The sequence below is a fragment of the Coenobita brevimanus genome, chromosome 69 (genome assembly GCF_032717465.1).
Source record: "Coenobita brevimanus isolate Jiangsu-jjx chromosome 69, ASM3271746v2, whole genome shotgun sequence".
NCBI lineage: Eukaryota > Metazoa > Arthropoda > Malacostraca > Decapoda > Coenobitidae > Coenobita > Coenobita brevimanus.
In genome coordinates this window covers 6,171,360-6,189,827 of record NC_137022.1, presented here as the reverse complement: position 1 = coordinate 6,189,827, position 18,468 = coordinate 6,171,360, and the positions used below count along the sequence as shown (strand labels likewise).

The 18,468-nt window shown below is 41.1% G+C and overlaps 1 protein-coding gene across 1 annotated transcript; it reads left to right on the top strand.

Moving 5' to 3' along the window:
- Positions 1–3,250: 3,250 nt before the first annotated feature.
- Positions 3,251–10,106, top strand: LOC145406116 (cytochrome P450 3A31-like). Its single transcript, XM_080277316.1, has 4 exons — positions 3,251–3,650; positions 6,317–6,539; positions 7,692–7,892; positions 9,863–10,106. Exons 1-4 carry the CDS (start codon positions 3,251–3,253, stop codon positions 10,104–10,106), a joined length of 1,068 nt encoding a protein of 355 aa, XP_080133442.1.
- Positions 10,107–18,468: the final 8,362 nt, after the last annotated feature.

The window sequence follows — 18,468 nt, the reverse complement described above, 5'->3', positions numbered from 1 at the left end:
TGTACTCAAGATGGCGTCACAGCTACTGGGCCAGCAGAGGCGTTCCATCCCCACCCTCTCTCCCCTTCATCAGCCACCTCCACCAGTCCATGTCACCCTTTAAAAATCGCTGGTTAGCTCTCGACAAAGTGAGACATTAACAAAAAGCACTTGGTATCTCTTCTCAGATGGGGTTATTTTGGCTTAGACCTCTCATAAACCACTGATAAAACAACCCCTAGCTGTCTAGCTGAGCAAAACCATCAACCACAGACAAGCAACCACTCTTACAGAGCCATCCTGTGTAGTGAACTGATCTTCCCTTGCAGCAGACAGCCTCTCACCACAGGAAGGCACGGGGAAGAGTGTGGAGGATTGGTTCTCGGATGGATGGCGCATTTGCGTTACTCCACGCAGTTAATAGGGGCACGATAGTAGACTCCATATCGCTCTGTTATGTGGTAATATGGTTATCACACAACACTGTAAATTGTTTCCCAGTTTACAGGAAACGATTAGGCTTGTCACTCAGTGTAGAGCCACCTGGAGCGGAAGGATGAGTAATAAAATGTGACAAGACTGAAGGAAGAATAAGAGGAGAGAAGGGCATACGCAGAAAAGAATCATGAAGTTGAAGGAAGAAGGAGGCAGCACAACCTCAAGTGAGTGGATGATAGCTGCCATCACGTATCAACAGCCTCTCTGTCTTAAATACCATATACTGCCACACAACGCTTAAGTGTCCCAGTGTTAAGGCACAGAGGCAAAGATATGGCAGTATAAAAGGTTCACAACTTAAATCCGCTGGTGTGTGTGTGTGTGTGTGTGTGTGTGTGTGTGTGTGTGTGTGTGTGTGTGTGTGTGTGTGTGTGTATGTGTGTGTGTAGATAATAATCATAGCTAGGAGTTGGGATTGTAGTTGTAGACTGGCAAGGCACCTCCTTCACCAGCAATGTGGGATGCTATCAATATAAAGTCGTGAGGCGCTGGATAGCTCGATGTAGGTTTTATTTTGAGGTAGGTATTTCTCTGTCTTCCTTACCCCTCCATCTATCTTGTATCGTAAGTGAAGGTGAGATATAGATACTCTGGGGTTAAGAGGTTTTTATTGTGATGCAGGTATGTAATGGATAGAGTGACGTGACCCACGTACTGTCAGTGTAACGGTGAACCTCCTACTCTACCTTATCTTCTAAGCTTCCTTCTTTCGTCACTCCAATCCCCTTCTGCCTTCTCTGGTTCTCTCTGGCTCTCTGACTCTCACCTCAGATTTCTCAGGATGTATGACTGGTGGTTTCCGGCTCGGTGACGTGTGTGTGTGTGTATGTGTGTATGTGTTTAATGTCTGGTACATTTCCATCACGTGAACCAACTGGTTTTCATCAGTTACCCCATGTCTTTGATATATCACAAAATTCTTGATCATCTGGTATTTATTTGTCATACATTATGTGCTTGCATTCTGGGTTAGGGGATGCTATGTCTCTTTCTAAACACGAGACATTACATAATGTGCTAGTGTTACATATTGTGCTATGACATAAATGCCTATGACTATTATATCCCTGTAACTATTATATATTGTGTTATGACATATTAATGTCTATATTCCTTTTTCTTTATTTTCTCCCTCTTGGTTTTTTCTAGCTTTAATTTTCAGAAAGTCATCCAGTTTTTGGCAATACAGGATTTAAGTGGGGTAAGAATGAGAACTGAATCCATTACTTAGTTTACTTAGTATTTGGTTAAGCTGACCTGTTCCCGTGCCACCAACGATTTGGTCTTTCACAGAACTACCTCAATCACTAAACTTTTTAAATTTACCAGCTGACTACCTTCTCAGAGTAGAGAAAAGTGTGAAAGACAGGGTTTATAAAATGTATTTATGGCAGAGCTGGGCACTGCAATCTAAAATTCAACTGTGCAATTGCAATTCCGCAACCTCTGACCCTTGCCTTTTGCTACCGCAATTCCGCAATAAACTTTGGATGTGCAATTCCCCTACCTCAATACCGCAACCACAATCCAGTTTCACAATTTTCAATGCTAAGTACACAAATAGGGGGAAAATCGATTGGGAATATAGTGAACTACTGTATTTATAATCAATTTATGACATCTACATATTTTAAAATTGTCTCAAATACTTTATTGTATTTACTGAAATCTTACCCATTACAATTATCTTCTTCAGAACCATAATTTTGTAAGGTACTGACGTATACTCAGGCGTATATCCATCACTTTTTATTTTATATCAGAATTAGGGCATGCCATGAAAATCTCACGGTACTAATATAGCAATAATATAATCATATCCTTTATTACAAAAATAGTATTACAAGGAAAAGAAACAGCCTACGTGCCACTTGGGAAAATCATCTGACCAGCAACAGAATGTAATCCATGGAACTTAAATAGATAATTTATAGAAATGTACTTAGAGATAATAAACTCAGTAAGACCATTAAAAAAAAAAAAGTATTTTCAGTGATCACCAGTAAATTAGCCCTAAAGATCATCTGTCAAATTGTGGAACCATTGTGCATGATTAGCTATCCGTGCCATAAAATTTACTGCCACACTGGCTTATAGGATATCGTATCTAATCGTATCAAATAATTTCTCCTTATATTGCCCATCCCTACTGCTAAGTGATATAGTGACGCCTGGCCCGCCACCGCTGCTGGCCGGGAATCCTGTTCATGCTTGATGTTCTTGAGTCATGCTGTAGCCTGTACTAACCGACACCGACCGCCATGTGGGAGATTGCACACTGGACTGCGATAGCTGAAGTACTTCCGTAATGCAATACCGCAAGTTTCAAACGAGTTTGCCGCAATTGCAATTCCGCAACTGAAATCATGCAGTCCGCTATTGCGGAAATCGCGGATTGCGTAAGTGATTGCGGAGGTTCCCAGCACTTATTTATGGTTACCTCATTCCTTAATATCTCTTTTGTATCTTGCTTGCTTTCAGTGACAGCACCTCTGTTCTGTCATGTCCTTGTAGTATCTCTATCGTCCTATTTTTGTTCTATGGTGCCTATGTTAAGAAACTGTATTTAAAAGTGATAAGTTACAGGGGATTGTCTTAGCTAAAAAGGAAGTTACTAATCACAGTTGCTTCTTTCCTGATAGACTGATCAAAAATTTTTATCTCTTACCAGGGAAGCTTCTGGTATATGGTATGTTATTTAAATACTTTTGTGAGCTTAAGTAACAATCATACTTTACTGGGGCTGAAAGTTGTTTATTTTTCTTCATTTCAAATGTACCACACCTACAAGAACAGTCCCTGCATTGGCCTGTATGATGGCTTCAGTCCCTTGCTGATGGTTTGTGATCTGGACATACTCAAGAACATATTCGTAAAGGACTTTGATCATTTCGTGAACAGGCGGCCCTTTCGTGCAAACCAACCCGACAGCTACATGAGTAACATGCTGGGAAGCAAGAGGGATCAGGAGTGGAAGGACTTGCGTGCTGTCCTGTCCCCAACATTCTCCACCGGGAAGATGCGAAGGACGTTCCCGCTTATCTGTGATATTGCTGACACATTTGTATCTTCCTGCCTTAGAGATGCAGAAAAGAATCCGTTTGTTAACATGAAGGATAAATTTGGACGGTTCACCATGGACACTATCGCATTTTGTGCTTTTGGCATCGAGTGTAACTCTCTCACACAGGAAAACACCTCTTTTCGTCCAAAAAGCAGACTCTTTTTTTGCTGCAACGCCACTATTGGTACTGAGGCTTCTTATGATGAGGAACTGTCCACGACTGTTCAACGCTTTGGGCCTGAAGGAGGACTTAGAGGAGGTGGGGTTCTTCCGAAGTGTCGCAGAGAAGACCATCAGGGCCCGCCAATCCGGCGAAAAGAGGGAGGATTTCCTTGACCTTTTACTGGAGGCGCGGGCTGAAGACTCTGACACCACAGCCTAAGCATGGTGATTGACCTTTGCCTTTTATTACTACATTGTCTCTTCATAGGTCTTTTTGAAATACCCTATCTGTGAAAGTTTCATCTGTGGTGCCATTGATGTAATCGGGAGTACATTAAGACCTTGAAAGTGAGGCCCCTCGTTCGATTCCCAGGTCAGTTCTGTGATCTTTGGGCAAGGTCTATTTTATCCTGTCCTATTCCTACTTAGGGCTGAAATAGGGACCACATAGGGACCTGGATGGCAAATCTGACAACTGCGTTTTGAAGTGTTGGGAAAATTGGGACTTGATAAAACCTGAATAACTGTCTTACTGGCCCTTCAGTTGCCAATAGTCATTACGCCTTCTTGTTCACACTAACTCGCCCAAAACAAACTCTGAATTCCTAAGTTTTTGCACATCTTCATCTTTTCCAAAATCGTTGAATGTTCTCTCTCTCTCTCTCTCTCTCTCTCTCTCTCTCTCTCTCTCTCTCTCTCTCTCTCTCTCTCTTACTTCATGTCAATTTTGCATACGTCTCTATTTTCTATCTATCTAGCAATTGCCAGACGCCTTAATCCCATAAGGGGTAGCCACTAACAAATCGCCTCCATGTCGTCCTGTCCCCCGCCATTTCGCTGACCTCCTCCCGGCTCATACCCCCCACTCTCATATACCTCTCCACGCCAGCCCACCATCTCATCCTCAGGCCGCCGCCTCCCTTTCCCTTCGTCCACCTCACTCACACACACTCTCCTCGTTAGTCCCTTGCTCTCCATCCTCCCCACATGGCCTTTTACCATACCAAATATTCCAGCACAAAATGACTGTGGAAAGGGATTTTCAAAGGTTAATTTTCTACCCTGGGGAACAAAATACATCAGGTGTTAATAAGAAGCTTCAGATTAGGTCCTTAATTGCTTTCCAGAGGCAGTATTGTCCATCTTGTCTGTCACCTTATGGAAGACAACTGCATTTCCTTCATCTCTGTCTTCTTAAGTTCTTAGAGCAATGGTAAATCTTAGAAAGTTCTTAGAGGTGTTACGAAGTGCTGATTTAAGCCACATTCGTCAACAAAATACTTTTAATTAGTCAGGACAGCCTCAGTCACCATCAGCCAGTGTCACCACCAGAAATACAGCAATCAAAATCATAAGTTACTCGTGTGTGATAAGTGCCTTATTAGCAGGAAATTATCCCAAATGGTCCTGCAAGTTTCACATGATATCAATTCATACTGAACCGGGTAAAAGTCAGGTCATGTATGTGTGGTCATGTGAGGTCAGGTACTGTTATATCTATTTACGCCCATGCAAGTTGGTTTGGGACTATCTGAGCCACACTGGATGTAAAAGGTTCTAATCACGTTCACTTCAGCAATTGTAGGTTCACATAGACTTTGATTATGTTCACTTTAGCAAGTTTAGGTTCATATAAGCTCTGATCACTTTCTCTTCAGCAATTCTAGATTCATTTAAGGTAGTCCTGGGTCAGTTTGGTCAGTTCATATCCACCTAAGTCCATCCAGGGCAGATTAGGTTCAGTTAAATATCTCCACAGGTGTTCACTCTGATCATGCATAGGGGGGTAAGAGTGGAGGGTGTAAGTGTGAGAGGAGGGTGTAAGTGTGAGAGGCGGGTGTAAGTGTGAATGGCGGGTGTAAGTGTGAGAGGAGGGTGTAAGTGTGAGAGAAGGGTGTAAGCGTTAGAGAAGGGTGTAAGTGTATTGGTAGGTGGGAAAGCTAAGAAAAGCAGAGAGAGGGGAAGACTGGAATTTAACTAGGTGTTGTTTGCATAAGGTAACAGTTAGCAGAGAGTGTGTGAGTAAGGAGGAGTTTGTGATAGGAGAAAATGAAGAGTGAATGTGAGAAAATAGAGAGAGAGAGATATAGAGAGAGGGAGGGAGGGAGAGAGAGAGAGAGAGAGAGAGAGAGAGAGAGAGAGAGAGAGAGAGAGAGAGAGAGAGGAAAACGATCCTGAGTAAGCACTGAACGGGAAGATGGAGAAGTGAACTGTTTTATGTATCGTTGAGTGAACGCAACGGGAGATGGGACTGAGGCAGGAACGTGAAAGCAGGAGATGGGTGGGAAGAATTACAATATTGTGAGGAAGTACAACAGCATAATGAGAAAGTATGTATACCTTACCCTCAGACACCTTCCATCTTATGCTGCAGGAATTAAGACAGGGTCGTTCATAGCTTGGAAATAATACCTTTGGGCTCACAGATATACCAGAAAAAATACCAATTAAACTATTTTGATCTTAGGATAATCTTGAAGTCAGTTTGGGGATATATTTTAGCAAGATTTCGAAATAATGTCGTGCTAAATTTCATCCCTCATGATTAATTCCAAGATTATACAAAGAAATTCATTCAAAATTGGTTTATATTTTGGTCTCGTCCACGACCAGTCCTCACCGACAAAGTGATGGTGGCGCAGTGCATCCTATTCCTGGTGGCTGGCTACGCCACCATCGCCTCCGCTGTGGCCTTCTCCTCACACCTGCTTGCCAAGCACCCAGAGCCCCAGCAGCGCCTTCGTCAGGAACTTGAGGAACTGGTGAAGGAGGAGGAAGAGCTGACCCACCAGGGGGTCATGGAGGCCAAGTTCCTGGATGCCTGCGTTACGGGTGTGTATTAAATGTGATGTATTGTCTTGTGTATTAATTTTGTGCTACATTTCTTCGTGTATGAACTTTGTGGTGCATTCTCTCATATTAAATTTGTGCTGCATTTTCTCGAACCCTTGACATTCAGATTGTCATATTATTTCATCTTCCGCTATCCCATCAACATGTGAATCATTATCTTGCTTTACCCTATCTCAGACAGGGATGGATCGAGTTAAAGCACATCTACCTCTTGCAAATCAGCTGAAAGAAGTGTGTGTGTGTTTTGGTGCCTTCAAGATATCGAGTTTACAACATGCCTTTGACGTAACTCCTAGGCCCAGGAGAGGTCATGTGTGTGTCCAAATTAAATCCTTATAATTCTGGGCGTCTTTCCAATGGGAGAATTTGAATGAAGAGTGAAACCAAGCGTTTCAAATTTACGCCTGTCTCGAGTGAAGAAGGCAATGTCTGATTTGACTGGAGAAAGAGTCATTCAGTTTTATCTAAACAAAAATCCCAGGGAGTATAGATATTACTGGAGCTGAGCTGTTGACTGATAAGATAGACAGACAAATAGATAGACAGATAAAGAGTATACCAAGGCAGTCATGGCAGTTTACGTTGATTTCTCTCTTCCCTTTACAAAGTCCCTGGGGATATACCCGCCAGCGCTGTTTGTGGACCGGATGTGTACCAAGGATTACAGATGAAGACAATTGTACATGATGAACAAGAGGTGTAGATGGTGAACAAGAGGTGTAGATATTGAAGTGTGTGGGATGAGAAAAGAAGACCATTTAAAAAAAAAGGCGTGCAAGAATTAAATAATATGAACACGCAAATGGGAGCAAGCAAAGTACACGGAACAGTGAACACTTAAAAATGAACACGTAAGACCACTCAGAGATGAATAGATGAACACTTGATGAACACCTGAGGAAAATTTAATGATGAACACGTAAGAACCATATATATGTAAAATCATGGTGTGCAGCTGTAATAGTAGTAGTAGTAGAAGTAGTAGTAGTAGTAGTAGACATAGATAGACAGATGGTAGATACACATGTAGATGAGTAGACAGACGGAAACTGATAGGCAGACTTATAGATAAATAATAAAATCCCCAAAACAGTCACAGATGCATTCGAGACATATATACTCACCTTTCCTCCAGGATCCTCGGAACTAATCTGCATCTGAAGGAGGGGGACCTGGTGCAGTTCCCTGTGTGGAGTCTTCACCACGACCCCAGCTACTGGTCCAACCCTGAGCAGTTCAGGCCTGACTGTTTTCTGGCCGAGAACAAGGCCAACATCAAGAGTTTCACCCATATGCCCTTTGGAATGGGACCCCGGAACTGTATAGGTGAGGTCATGTGGGGTCGGAATAGGACATGGGGTCAGAATAGGACATGGGATCAGAATAGGACAGAGGGACAGAATAGGTCATGGGGTCAGAATAGGACCTGGGGTCAGAATAGGACATGGGGTCAGAATAGGACCTGGGGTCAGAATAAGACATGGGGTCAGAATGAGACATGGCGTCAGAATAGGACATGGGGTCAGAATAGGACATTGAGTCAGAATAGGACATGGGGTCTAAATGAGAGATGGGGACACGGACATGGCTTCCCTGTGTCCTTTTTACTCTAACTTAGCCTCAACACTATACTCTTTTCACTCAAACTTGTCTTAAAATTGCCATCTCTCAATCTTGGATATTGAAGTTTGGCAAGATATTCAATATATCTATCCATCTATTGCCAGACGCCTTACTCCCGTACGGGGTGGCCACAAACAAATTGACTCCATGTCGCCCTGCTACCCACCATTTCGCTGCTCTCCACCCAGCTCACACCTAGAATCTTATAATCACGAGAAAGGGCGGTGTTCTAGTATGGTTAGGGAGCTGACTAACACCTCTTCCTTACCGATTTATTTCTGATTCAAATCCGTTACTTTATTTCTGTGTGTTACTCAGGAAGCTTACTAAAACCTTTTCCTTACCGATTTATTTCTGATTCTGCTCCGTTACAATATTCTTTTGTGTTATTCATGCAATGTATGTCGATAATGAAAAGACATAAGAAGCAGCCGACCGGATATTAATGAGGAGTTTGGAAAATAAATCGCTATGGAAGAGGGGTTAGGGAGCCTCCTCACCAGACAGGGATACCGGACGAAGTGCTATATCAAGAATGCTTGTTTTTTTAATGAAAAAAGAATGAATCAAAGGCCAGAAATCAGCAAATGGACAAAAACCTGGACCAAGTTTATGCGAAAGGATTATAGGAAACTTACGAGCAAGTATGTATAGTATCTGTAATTTGTTTTCACGTGAAGGACAAGATTGTCTAACTGATTGACTGACTGATTGACTGATTAATTGACTGAATAACTGACTGATTGACTGACTGACTGACTGACTGACTGACTGAATGATTGACTGACTTTGACTAACTGACTGACTTACTGACTGACTGACTTATTGACTGACTGACTGACTGACTGATTGACTGACTGACTGACTGACTGACTGACTGACTGACTGACTGACTGACTGACTGACTGACTGACTGACTGACTGACTGACTGACTGACTGACTGACTGACTGACTGACTGACTGATTGACTGACTGATTCACTGACTGACTAACTGACTGACTGACTGATTGACTGAATGATTGACTAACTGACTGCCTGACTGACTGACGGATAGATACACAAATAGACAACACGAGAACAACACAAATGAAAACAATCTTTTAACATCAAATTTAACCCCAAGCCGAGAACACACTATAATGATGCAAGGGAGAATAAATGGTCTGGTGTGTCATATGTTGAGGTCAAAATTATGTATATACCACTTAAGAAAAAAAATGTTATTGAGCTGTTTTGAAAGTAAGAAAAGGAATCGAAATTATGTTCAAGATATCCACCTCTGTCTTCTCCTCAGCTAAGATTCCCTAACACATCTTCCTTGGCGATTTAGTTTTATTATAGCCTGCCATTTTTTCTTTGAAACATATATCCTTTTTACTTTACACTGCATTGTTGACATAAGCGGCATATTATTATAATAATAATAATAATAATAATAATAATTATTATTATTATTATTATTATTATATTTCTGTTATTACTATTATTGTTATAACCATCATGAAATTCCTTCCTACATAAGGAAGGGGCCAGGTAGGGTCCAGAGAGCAAGGAGAGAGAAGGCGCTATAGAAGGAGAATTATCGACTTCGACCAGTGAAATGGAGCAGACATCATCCAAGTCCCTGAAGTTCCTTTACAGATGCATTTCAGTTGTTAATTACACGATATTTCCTCTCCAGACATGCGCTTCGCCCGATGGAGACCAAGGTTGCCCTGGCCAAGCTGATCCTGGCAGCTGACCTCAGGATACCGTCAGGTCACGAAGACATCAAAATGGAAAACTCACCCTTCCTGCTGAGGCCTAAGCATGGTGTCTACATCCTGCTCACGCCTCGCAAACACGAATCAGTCATGTATAGGGCGGTGTGCCAGTACGGCCGGGAAGCCATCATACCCAAAACCCATAAAAAACATCAACACTAAAATATCCATAATTATATCAAAAACAAATTCCACACCCAAAACCTCACACCGACCTCAATCTTCACACACACAGACGCCACCCGAAACTCCACACACAGATCAGTTGCCCATCTTTTGTCAGCTATGATGATTTCAGTGATCTGAGTAAGATTTAAAACAACTTAGCGGTGTTTACAATGCAAATTATGATCAATATTATCTACATAAAAGCACTCAATGGGAAGAAAATGGAAATAAAATGCCTTACAAAAATCATGGACAACCTTCCTACGTTCAATTAGTTCAAGCCAGACTGACCACGAGACGACGAATTCCGCATCTCTCCCTCAATCCCTCCCCTAGTTCATCCGCCCCCATCCTCCACAGGGGACATTAATCTCAGGGGGGACCAAATAACTCGCTGCAACCCCACTCTCCACCAACTTGTCATTTTCCATCACCTTCCTTCTTTCACACTCCTTCTTCCTCCTCCCCTCCTTCCTCCATCTCCCTCCCTCTCCCCTACTTTTTCCTTTTCGTATTCTCTCTTTCCTTTCCCCTCATTCTCCTTCCACCTCTTCTCTCTCTCCAGCTCTTCCTCCTCCCTGAAAAACATGATTCCTCCATTCCCCCTCCCTCCTCCTTCCCCCTTTACCTCCTCCCTACCCCTCCACCCCCTTCTCCTTCTCTCCTTACCTGCACCCTCCGATTCTCTCCTCCCCTCCTTACATTCTCCCTCCCTCACTATCCCCCTCCCCCTTTCCCCTTCTCTTTCTTCCAGTCTCTCTTGGTGGTCTGTTGGGTGGGGTACTTCACATTTTGTACATATTTTGTAAGTACTTTATACCATCTTGTTTAAGTTGTCCTAATTAGTGTCGACAGCTGACGTATATGGAAATGTTCCTGACTCGTCTAGTTCTCTTTCATATATTGATGTCCCCAATTTTAGTTTGTGCCTTGACTGACAGTCAGCAAGTGATGAGTGCCGGTATGCAATGTACAATTGGAGAAATTTCCAAGCAGGACACCGCGTAGAAGGCAGCAGGAGCGACAAATAATTTGATCTGGTAGTAGTGTTGGGGGTAAAGGTGGGGTGGGAAGTGCGGGGTAGGAGAATTTGGGGGTAGTGGAGGGTAGTTGTGTGGTGGGAGGGGTCGGACGAGAGGGATGGGGGGTTAGTGGGAGTAGCTGTGTGTTGGGAGGGATGGGAGTGGGGGGTAGCGGAGTGTTGGAAAGAGGCTTAGTAGCCAAGCAATGTCGTAACATAATTTGATTTGTTTTTAAATGAATGTGTTTTTATGATAGGGGAACGCTTGAAGTAGCAACAAGCTGTGAAGTGATGGTTCATGACTTGAGAAAAATGGTAAGTGAAGTCATCATGCAAGGCTGATATAAACACACAGACATCACCAACACATAACCTTATATAATGACTTCCCTCCTTCGATATCTATAACATCCCTATTGTAACACAGACTAATATCAGACTTTTACCCAGATACATCTCAGAAAAGTTGCTCATATATTCTTCATTGTAACGATGGTATGTAGTGTATTGATAATAAAGTATCTACAATATTCCATTTCTTCGTTGTTTCAGTCAAACATTAGTATTTTTTACCCCCAAAGGCATTTAAGTATGTCAGATTTTAAGACAAATGCATCTCTGTTAGCAGTCAATGTGAATTTCACATACAGTATTTCCTAAATAGTAAGCACATGCTGCTTGTCACAAACTAAGTTAAGTATAAACCAGACCTAGACCTTTTCAGGTCAATCTATAGCGTCTGCGTGTGTGTGTGTTGTGCATTGCATATTACTGGGTCTCTCGCTGTCCAACTCTGTCAGTTTATCTCACAGAGACTCATTTGTTACCTTGGGTGGTGACCATGTAACCAAACGGACGCCTGGTGGCCTAGTGGGTTAAGACGCTCCAACCAATAATGAAATACAACAAAGAATTCCTGCACATCATTACTTGTGGACCCAGTAGAGAACCAGTGTAGGGCAAAGCTTATTTTTTGTTATTTATATTATTAAAATCCAATCAAAGCCTCCACACGTGTTCCATAGGAAGTAGAGTACAATTTTTAGCACTTTTAGGTCTTTTAGTACTTTTGAGGTACAGTGCAATTATTAACTATCTATCTCTCTATTGCCAGACACAATAGTCCCGTAAGGGGTGGCCATTTGACTTTGAGTTATTTGTTTTACGGGGAGGGGCACTAACCCTCCACCAACCCACTTGCTGACACGTAGGGAGCACGTATGGTTTGGTTGTATGGTTACCACCCAGCGTTATAAATGGTTTCTTGGCTTACAGGAAACCATTTTGGTTGTCACTCATTGTAAAGCCACCTGTGAAGGAAAGAAAAGTAATGCCAGGAAAGCTGGTAGAAATAGGAAGAGACGGGTGCAGGCACAGAAAAAGAATGATACTGGCTAAGGAAGAAGTAGGCAGCACTACATCAAGGGAGTGGATGATGGTCGCCACCACCTGCCACTAATTATTAACACTTTTAGTATTTTTAGCTCTTCAGAGGTAAAGTACAATTTTTAGCACTTTTGACGTAGAGTACAATTTTTAGCACTTTGAGGCAGAATACAATTTTTAGCACTTTAGCACTTTTGAGGTAGAGTACAATTTTAGCACTTTGAGGTAGAGTAAAATTTTTAGCACTTTTTGAGGTACAGTACAATTTTTAGTACTTTTTCAGGAAGAGTACTTTTTTTAGTTCCAAAAATATACTTAGAGTTGACCTATCTTTCTGAAATTTGGCGTGTTGACAATAGAGGTCAAGAAAGGTCACAGCACTGTTGAATAAAAATGTAAAAATGGTTTGGGTCTTTAAATAACGCGTTTTGCGAGCGGCGCCAAATTCCACGTTCCAAGCTTTAGAGCGGAGGAGTTTACCTGATTATTATTATTATTATTAATATTATTATTATTATTATTATTATTATTATCATTATTATTATTATTACTATTATTATTATTATTATTAATCTTATATAATATTATCATATTGTTGTTATTGTTTTATTTCTTCTTCTTCTTCTTCTTCTTCTTATTATTATTATTATTATTACAACTTGTTTCTGTTCATTGATAATACAAAAAAAAAATCTTGTAACTTTTAATTGAAAGCATGACACTGATAATTTCAATGAGTAGATATGAGGCGTGATAATTATATACAAGAGTCACTGTGAGAAGAACTTTGTAATTTGCATTCCCCCCCCTTCTCCCAACACCACCCATCCCCTCCCCCTCCCCCTCCCCCTCCCCTCCAGTCTTATCCATTTTTCCTCCCCACCACTATCATTCTCTCCCCCTCCCCCTCCTCTCCAGTCTCAACCTTTTTTCCTCCCCTCCACTATCATTCTCTCCCCCTCCTCCTTCACTCTCACTCTCTCCCCCTCCCCATCTACTCCCATTTCACCCTCACTCTCCACTCTCCCCCCTCTTCCCTCATCTCTCATGCCCAACCCATTCCCCACTCTAATCCTCTCTCCATCCCCTTCCATTGTCATCCACTATTTCCCCTCCACTGTCCCCCCACCTCCCTACCCAACACCCTCCAGCATCCAGCATCGACCATCCCCCAACCCTGTACATCCAATCCATCATCTGTCCCAAACCCCATTCTTCCCTTTCCACCCCTCCGCTACCTCTTTCCAACCTCATTTTTTTTCTTTTTCCACTCTCTTTACCTCCCCATCCCCCTCCACTTCTTATCCTTATCCACTACAACCTCCTACTTGAACCCTTTTGTACTCCCCCCTCCCCCTCCCCTCTATTCATGTACGCTTTCTTCTTCCTCCTTCCCCCTCCTCCCTCCTGTTCACCCGCGTCCTCATCCCTACAACTATATCTCTTCCACCCTCACTGCATCCACCTCCCATTGCCATCCCCTCCTCCATCCCACCTCTCCACCTAATTCCATCCTTCACATTACACCCACACCCCCTTCCACACCCAAGCCTTGGCTCTGTAACCTAAACTGTATTTCTCCCCCCTTACCTCTCCCCCTGGCACTTCTCAGCACCACGTAGCCAGGCAAAGTCACCCTCAGTGCCAACCTCCTGTGTCGCATCAGTGTTTCTCTTACTCTCCCAGCGACAGTGTCCACCTCCCCCTGCGGCTCTCAGCGTAAGTACAACCTCAAGCAGTACTAACAGGGATACTTACAAACCCACATCACCGTTAGGGAGGGGAGTATGGACGACTCCTGAATAATACTGAAGTGGATGTGCATAAACTTTTAATCTAGTATAGTCAGCCAAAAAACTCGTGTCGTCGTTCCGAACCACGTAAACTAGGTCAGAGAATAAATAAGGTCTCTCCTCGCGCAGCTTATCCGTGACGTCAGCAGAAGTGTGTGTGTGTGTGTGTGTGTGTGTGTGTGTGTGTGTGTGTGTGTGTGTGTGTGTGTGTGTGAGAGAGAGAGAGAGAGAGAGAGAGAGAGAGAGAGAGAGAGAGAGAGAGAGAGAGCAGAAAACGGGAATGAGAAAATTATAGGCTACAGAGAAAACGAATATGGTGGAGTATGTTTAAGGGACAACTTTCATAACCATCACAATCCACTATCTCCGATCTCAGTCATTATCACTGCTATTAATCAGTATCACTCATCATTATCAGCATTACTATTAGGCCCATTTAACTCATTATAACCACCAATAATTATTATGGTCATTTCAGTTAAAACTAATAATGTTTGCAGGCTACTACTATCATTGTTACTTTTGACTCTTGTGCAACTCACCTACATATATTATGCCAATACATCACTCAAAGTGTTATTAGGAAAGTGGAATTCTTCATTAAGAAACAGGTGAGAATGTGAGTTTTACCTGACCCATTTTTTTTATCTTGTTTCTTATTTTACATGATGAATATGCTATCTTTCTATTTAATAATTCTTAGTCTAAAAAATACCCTACACCGAACAAAAAAGTGTATTATATCAGCTGGTAAACTGACATATTTAGTCATCTCCTCTGACAACCTTTTCATGGAGAGTATTTCTGGCTTTAAGGTGTCTTTTCCATGGTAACAAAGAAATAGCTTCTCCATTAGTTTTAAATCTTTAAAAAAATCATTTGTTGGTGTCATGAGAGCTTGATCTTTTCTACACATTGCTCCTATCCAGGTTTTGTCTCCTTTCTCCACATGACTTCCTAGAAATGAGTATTGAGGAAACTTTTTTGCAATGTATCCTCTAATATAATTCAAGCCTTCTGTATCCACTGAGTCCTCTAGGCTTTGTTCTGATTCACTGCTAAAATCTCTGTCTACATATTCAACATCAGTTGCAACACTCTCAGCCCCTGTATCCTCAATGTCCAAAGAAGAAAACAACATGGCCGACATCATTAACTCAGAATTGAGTTCTTCTTCTACATTGTTATTGGGAGTTGGACATAAATCATTCTCAGAAAAAGATGCCTTTGTAAGAGATGTATCATGGCTTTCTCTTAGTATGTTATTATTGTTTCCTACCAAATCACAATCCTTACCAAGAAGATATGATTTGATCCTGTATTTGACTTGGATAGGAGATGGGTGTTGGTAGCAACCTCCCATTTGTCTCAGACACCCAAAGAAATGTTCAAGGACATCTTGATTAAGCCGGTATGTAATAATGTACTTGACATTAAATTCTTCATTCAAAAATTCATATAATCTGAGCAAAGACTGGGATGAAACAATGAGTCCTTTCTGGAAGGGATATAAGCTTCCTTTTCCACCAACTCTCATTGTTTTGGCAGTGTTTAGCATTTCATTAATCACTTTTTGCTGTTTTGGTAGGTGAATGCCATATGCAGATCTTAGGACTTTTGCATCATTAGGTGTTCTTGAATTAAATACATCAAACCAAGAATCAACTAATGCTACAAACTTGCTTATATCATCCCAATCTTTACTCTTAAGGAGATCTTGCTTTCCAAAATGTGTTAGTGCCTTAGCTGTTGTCTCAGACATAAGCTGTGCAGCGAGTCTAACATTCATTCTCCTGGTTCTTTCAACATCAATATGTTTCTGAGACAAACGATGTGTTGTCTTACAGTCACTAACATTTTTCATAATCAGCTCCCGAACACTGCCACTAGTTATATTTAGTAATTCACTGTTTAATGCAAACCCATGAGCTAGGAAGTTGTTTCTAATAAGCTTTAGCAGATGTGGGGCATCGGCAAATGCATAGATTTTGCGATCAGAAGCAGCTGGATTTATGAAAGAAGAATTGTGAATATCAACACCCAGAGAATTCCACAGCTTTACATTAGTAGGGCACAGATCATTCACCATAGCAACTATCAGAAATCCAGCTGCCTCTAATCTTACAATGATATCAAAAATAATATGTCCTTTGTCATGTCTGTGTCAAAATTGTAGAAAACAAGCTGTTTCCATGCCCTCGTTAACCCTCTGATCATTGCACACTGAACTTTGTTCTTAGGTGCATAAATGGTGTCAGTGGCTTTGTCATACGACCATTCATGTGCAACACTCATTTCATTAAAAGATAAAACACAGAGACGATCAAATTCTGACATAGTCTGAGCTTTTTGTTGCAGAAAATGAATGACCGAATGCAAAACCCCTGGTTCCACAATAAGTTTTGACACCTAACGGTTAATGGTAGTTAAAGAGGGCAAGGGAAAAAATGCCTGTTTCCTTAGGTATGTATATGTTTTTGTGCTTAAGCTTCTTAGAGTAACTGCCCGACTTATGTCTTCCTCATGCCACTTTGTTACTTGTTAACCCGTGAGCATTGCTTCAATTTGTGTATTGGAAAAGTATGAACTTAGATTTTTTCTTATGTCGGCACAAAACTTTAGATAAGCAATGTCCAGTTGTTTTCTCAAGTTAGCTATAAGTTCTTCACATTTTTTCTTTTCCACAAGAATTCTTTCTTTCTCCTTTTTTTCCTTTTCCAGTTCACACTGTAAATGTCTTATTATGCACTGTAAAGCACCAACATCTTCAGCATCTGTTTGGGGTCGTTCACTTGTCACCACGACATCAATTTCTTCATGGCATCTTTTTGTTCCCCTTTTTTGGCTGCTCAGTGTAACCGTCGATTGGCCTGTGGTAACAAAAAAAAAAAAAAAAAAAGTGTTTACCTAATCTCTCACTCTAACTCAAATTATATATATATATCTATAAATATATATATATATATATATATATATATATATATATATATATATACAGAGAGAGAGAGAGAGAGAGAGAGAGAGTGACAAACTGCCAACATAAATATTAACACCGAATTTTTATCTAACTTTACAATATTTTTGGGTGCCAAGAAATTATATGAAAATGAATACAATAAGAATATGAAGTTCTCATTGGCCGAACATATAAGCCTAAGGATGCAATGCTTGGATAAATGGGCAAAATATTTCTTCTAAACTTCCAATATTTTTTTGGCAACACCCATTCCCGTAAGACATTACAGGTGGATTTCCTTAATTACTAAACTTCCACGGTTAGCACCAACATGACTAAGTTCTAGTGTGCATCCTTGAATACTAGATTCCCATTTTATGATGTTGCTATTAATATATATATTTCATACCTCTCTGATCAAAAGAATCTAGTCTGTCTCCAGTAACATGGGCGCCCTCCAGTTCTCTCTGGCTACCTTCATTGCTATTTGCCGCTGCCTCTGGGAGGTCTGCAATATTTGATTTTTTTTTTTTTTTTTGCTTGAGTTCATATATATATATATATATATACAGAGAGAGAGAGAGAGAGATAATGAACACTTCAAGTGAGAATACTAAAATCACTACTGTCCCGCAAAGTTCCAGGTTCAAAACAAAAGACTTAGGTAAAATTAAAAGTTAAAGTTTAATGCTCAAACTAACAACTAAACATTCAGGACTCATAAGGATAATCTAATGGCAAAACAGGTTACATATATGGTTAACTGCAATAGCCTCTATTAACACGAAATTAGCAAGAGCAAATTTATCTAAGTCAGCCCTGATAAAATGAGAAAACCGGATAATGCTCAGTTAAAGCAAGATATAATATTACAGATACAAAATATTACTAATATTGGCTGACATTATGGAACCAATATAAATCATAAAAACTTTACCAGGCTTACAAATTAATGCCTTAGGCTATACAGTACAAGAAAAATGGTAATAACACTTATACTCAAATTATACAGCAGCTAGATGGCTGGAGAGTTCCTGAGCACTCACAAAAATAATAATATACTGTACAGGGGAGGACAGAGATGTGAACAGAATGAGGAGTAGATCTAAGTGGCAACTAATGCAGAGACTAAGCTCATTATATAGGGGCTGGCAGAGCTTGATTCAACTTGTAAGAAGGACGCGGAAATGAAGGCATAGG

What these genes read in the sequence shown, in the direction of transcription:
- LOC145406116 (XM_080277316.1), top strand. Translation starts at nt 3,251, where the DNA reads ATGTACCACACCTACAAGAACAGTCCCTGCATTGGCCTGTATGATGGC. An exon ending in TTGTGCTTTTGGCATCGAGT is followed by an intron (nt 3,651 to 6,316) that starts GTAACTCTCTCA and finishes GTCCACGACCAG; the next exon opens with TCCTCACCGACAAAGTGATG. An exon ending in AACTGTATAGGTGAGGTCAT is followed by an intron (nt 7,893 to 9,862) that starts GTGGGGTCGGAA and finishes TTTCCTCTCCAG; the next exon opens with ACATGCGCTTCGCCCGATGG.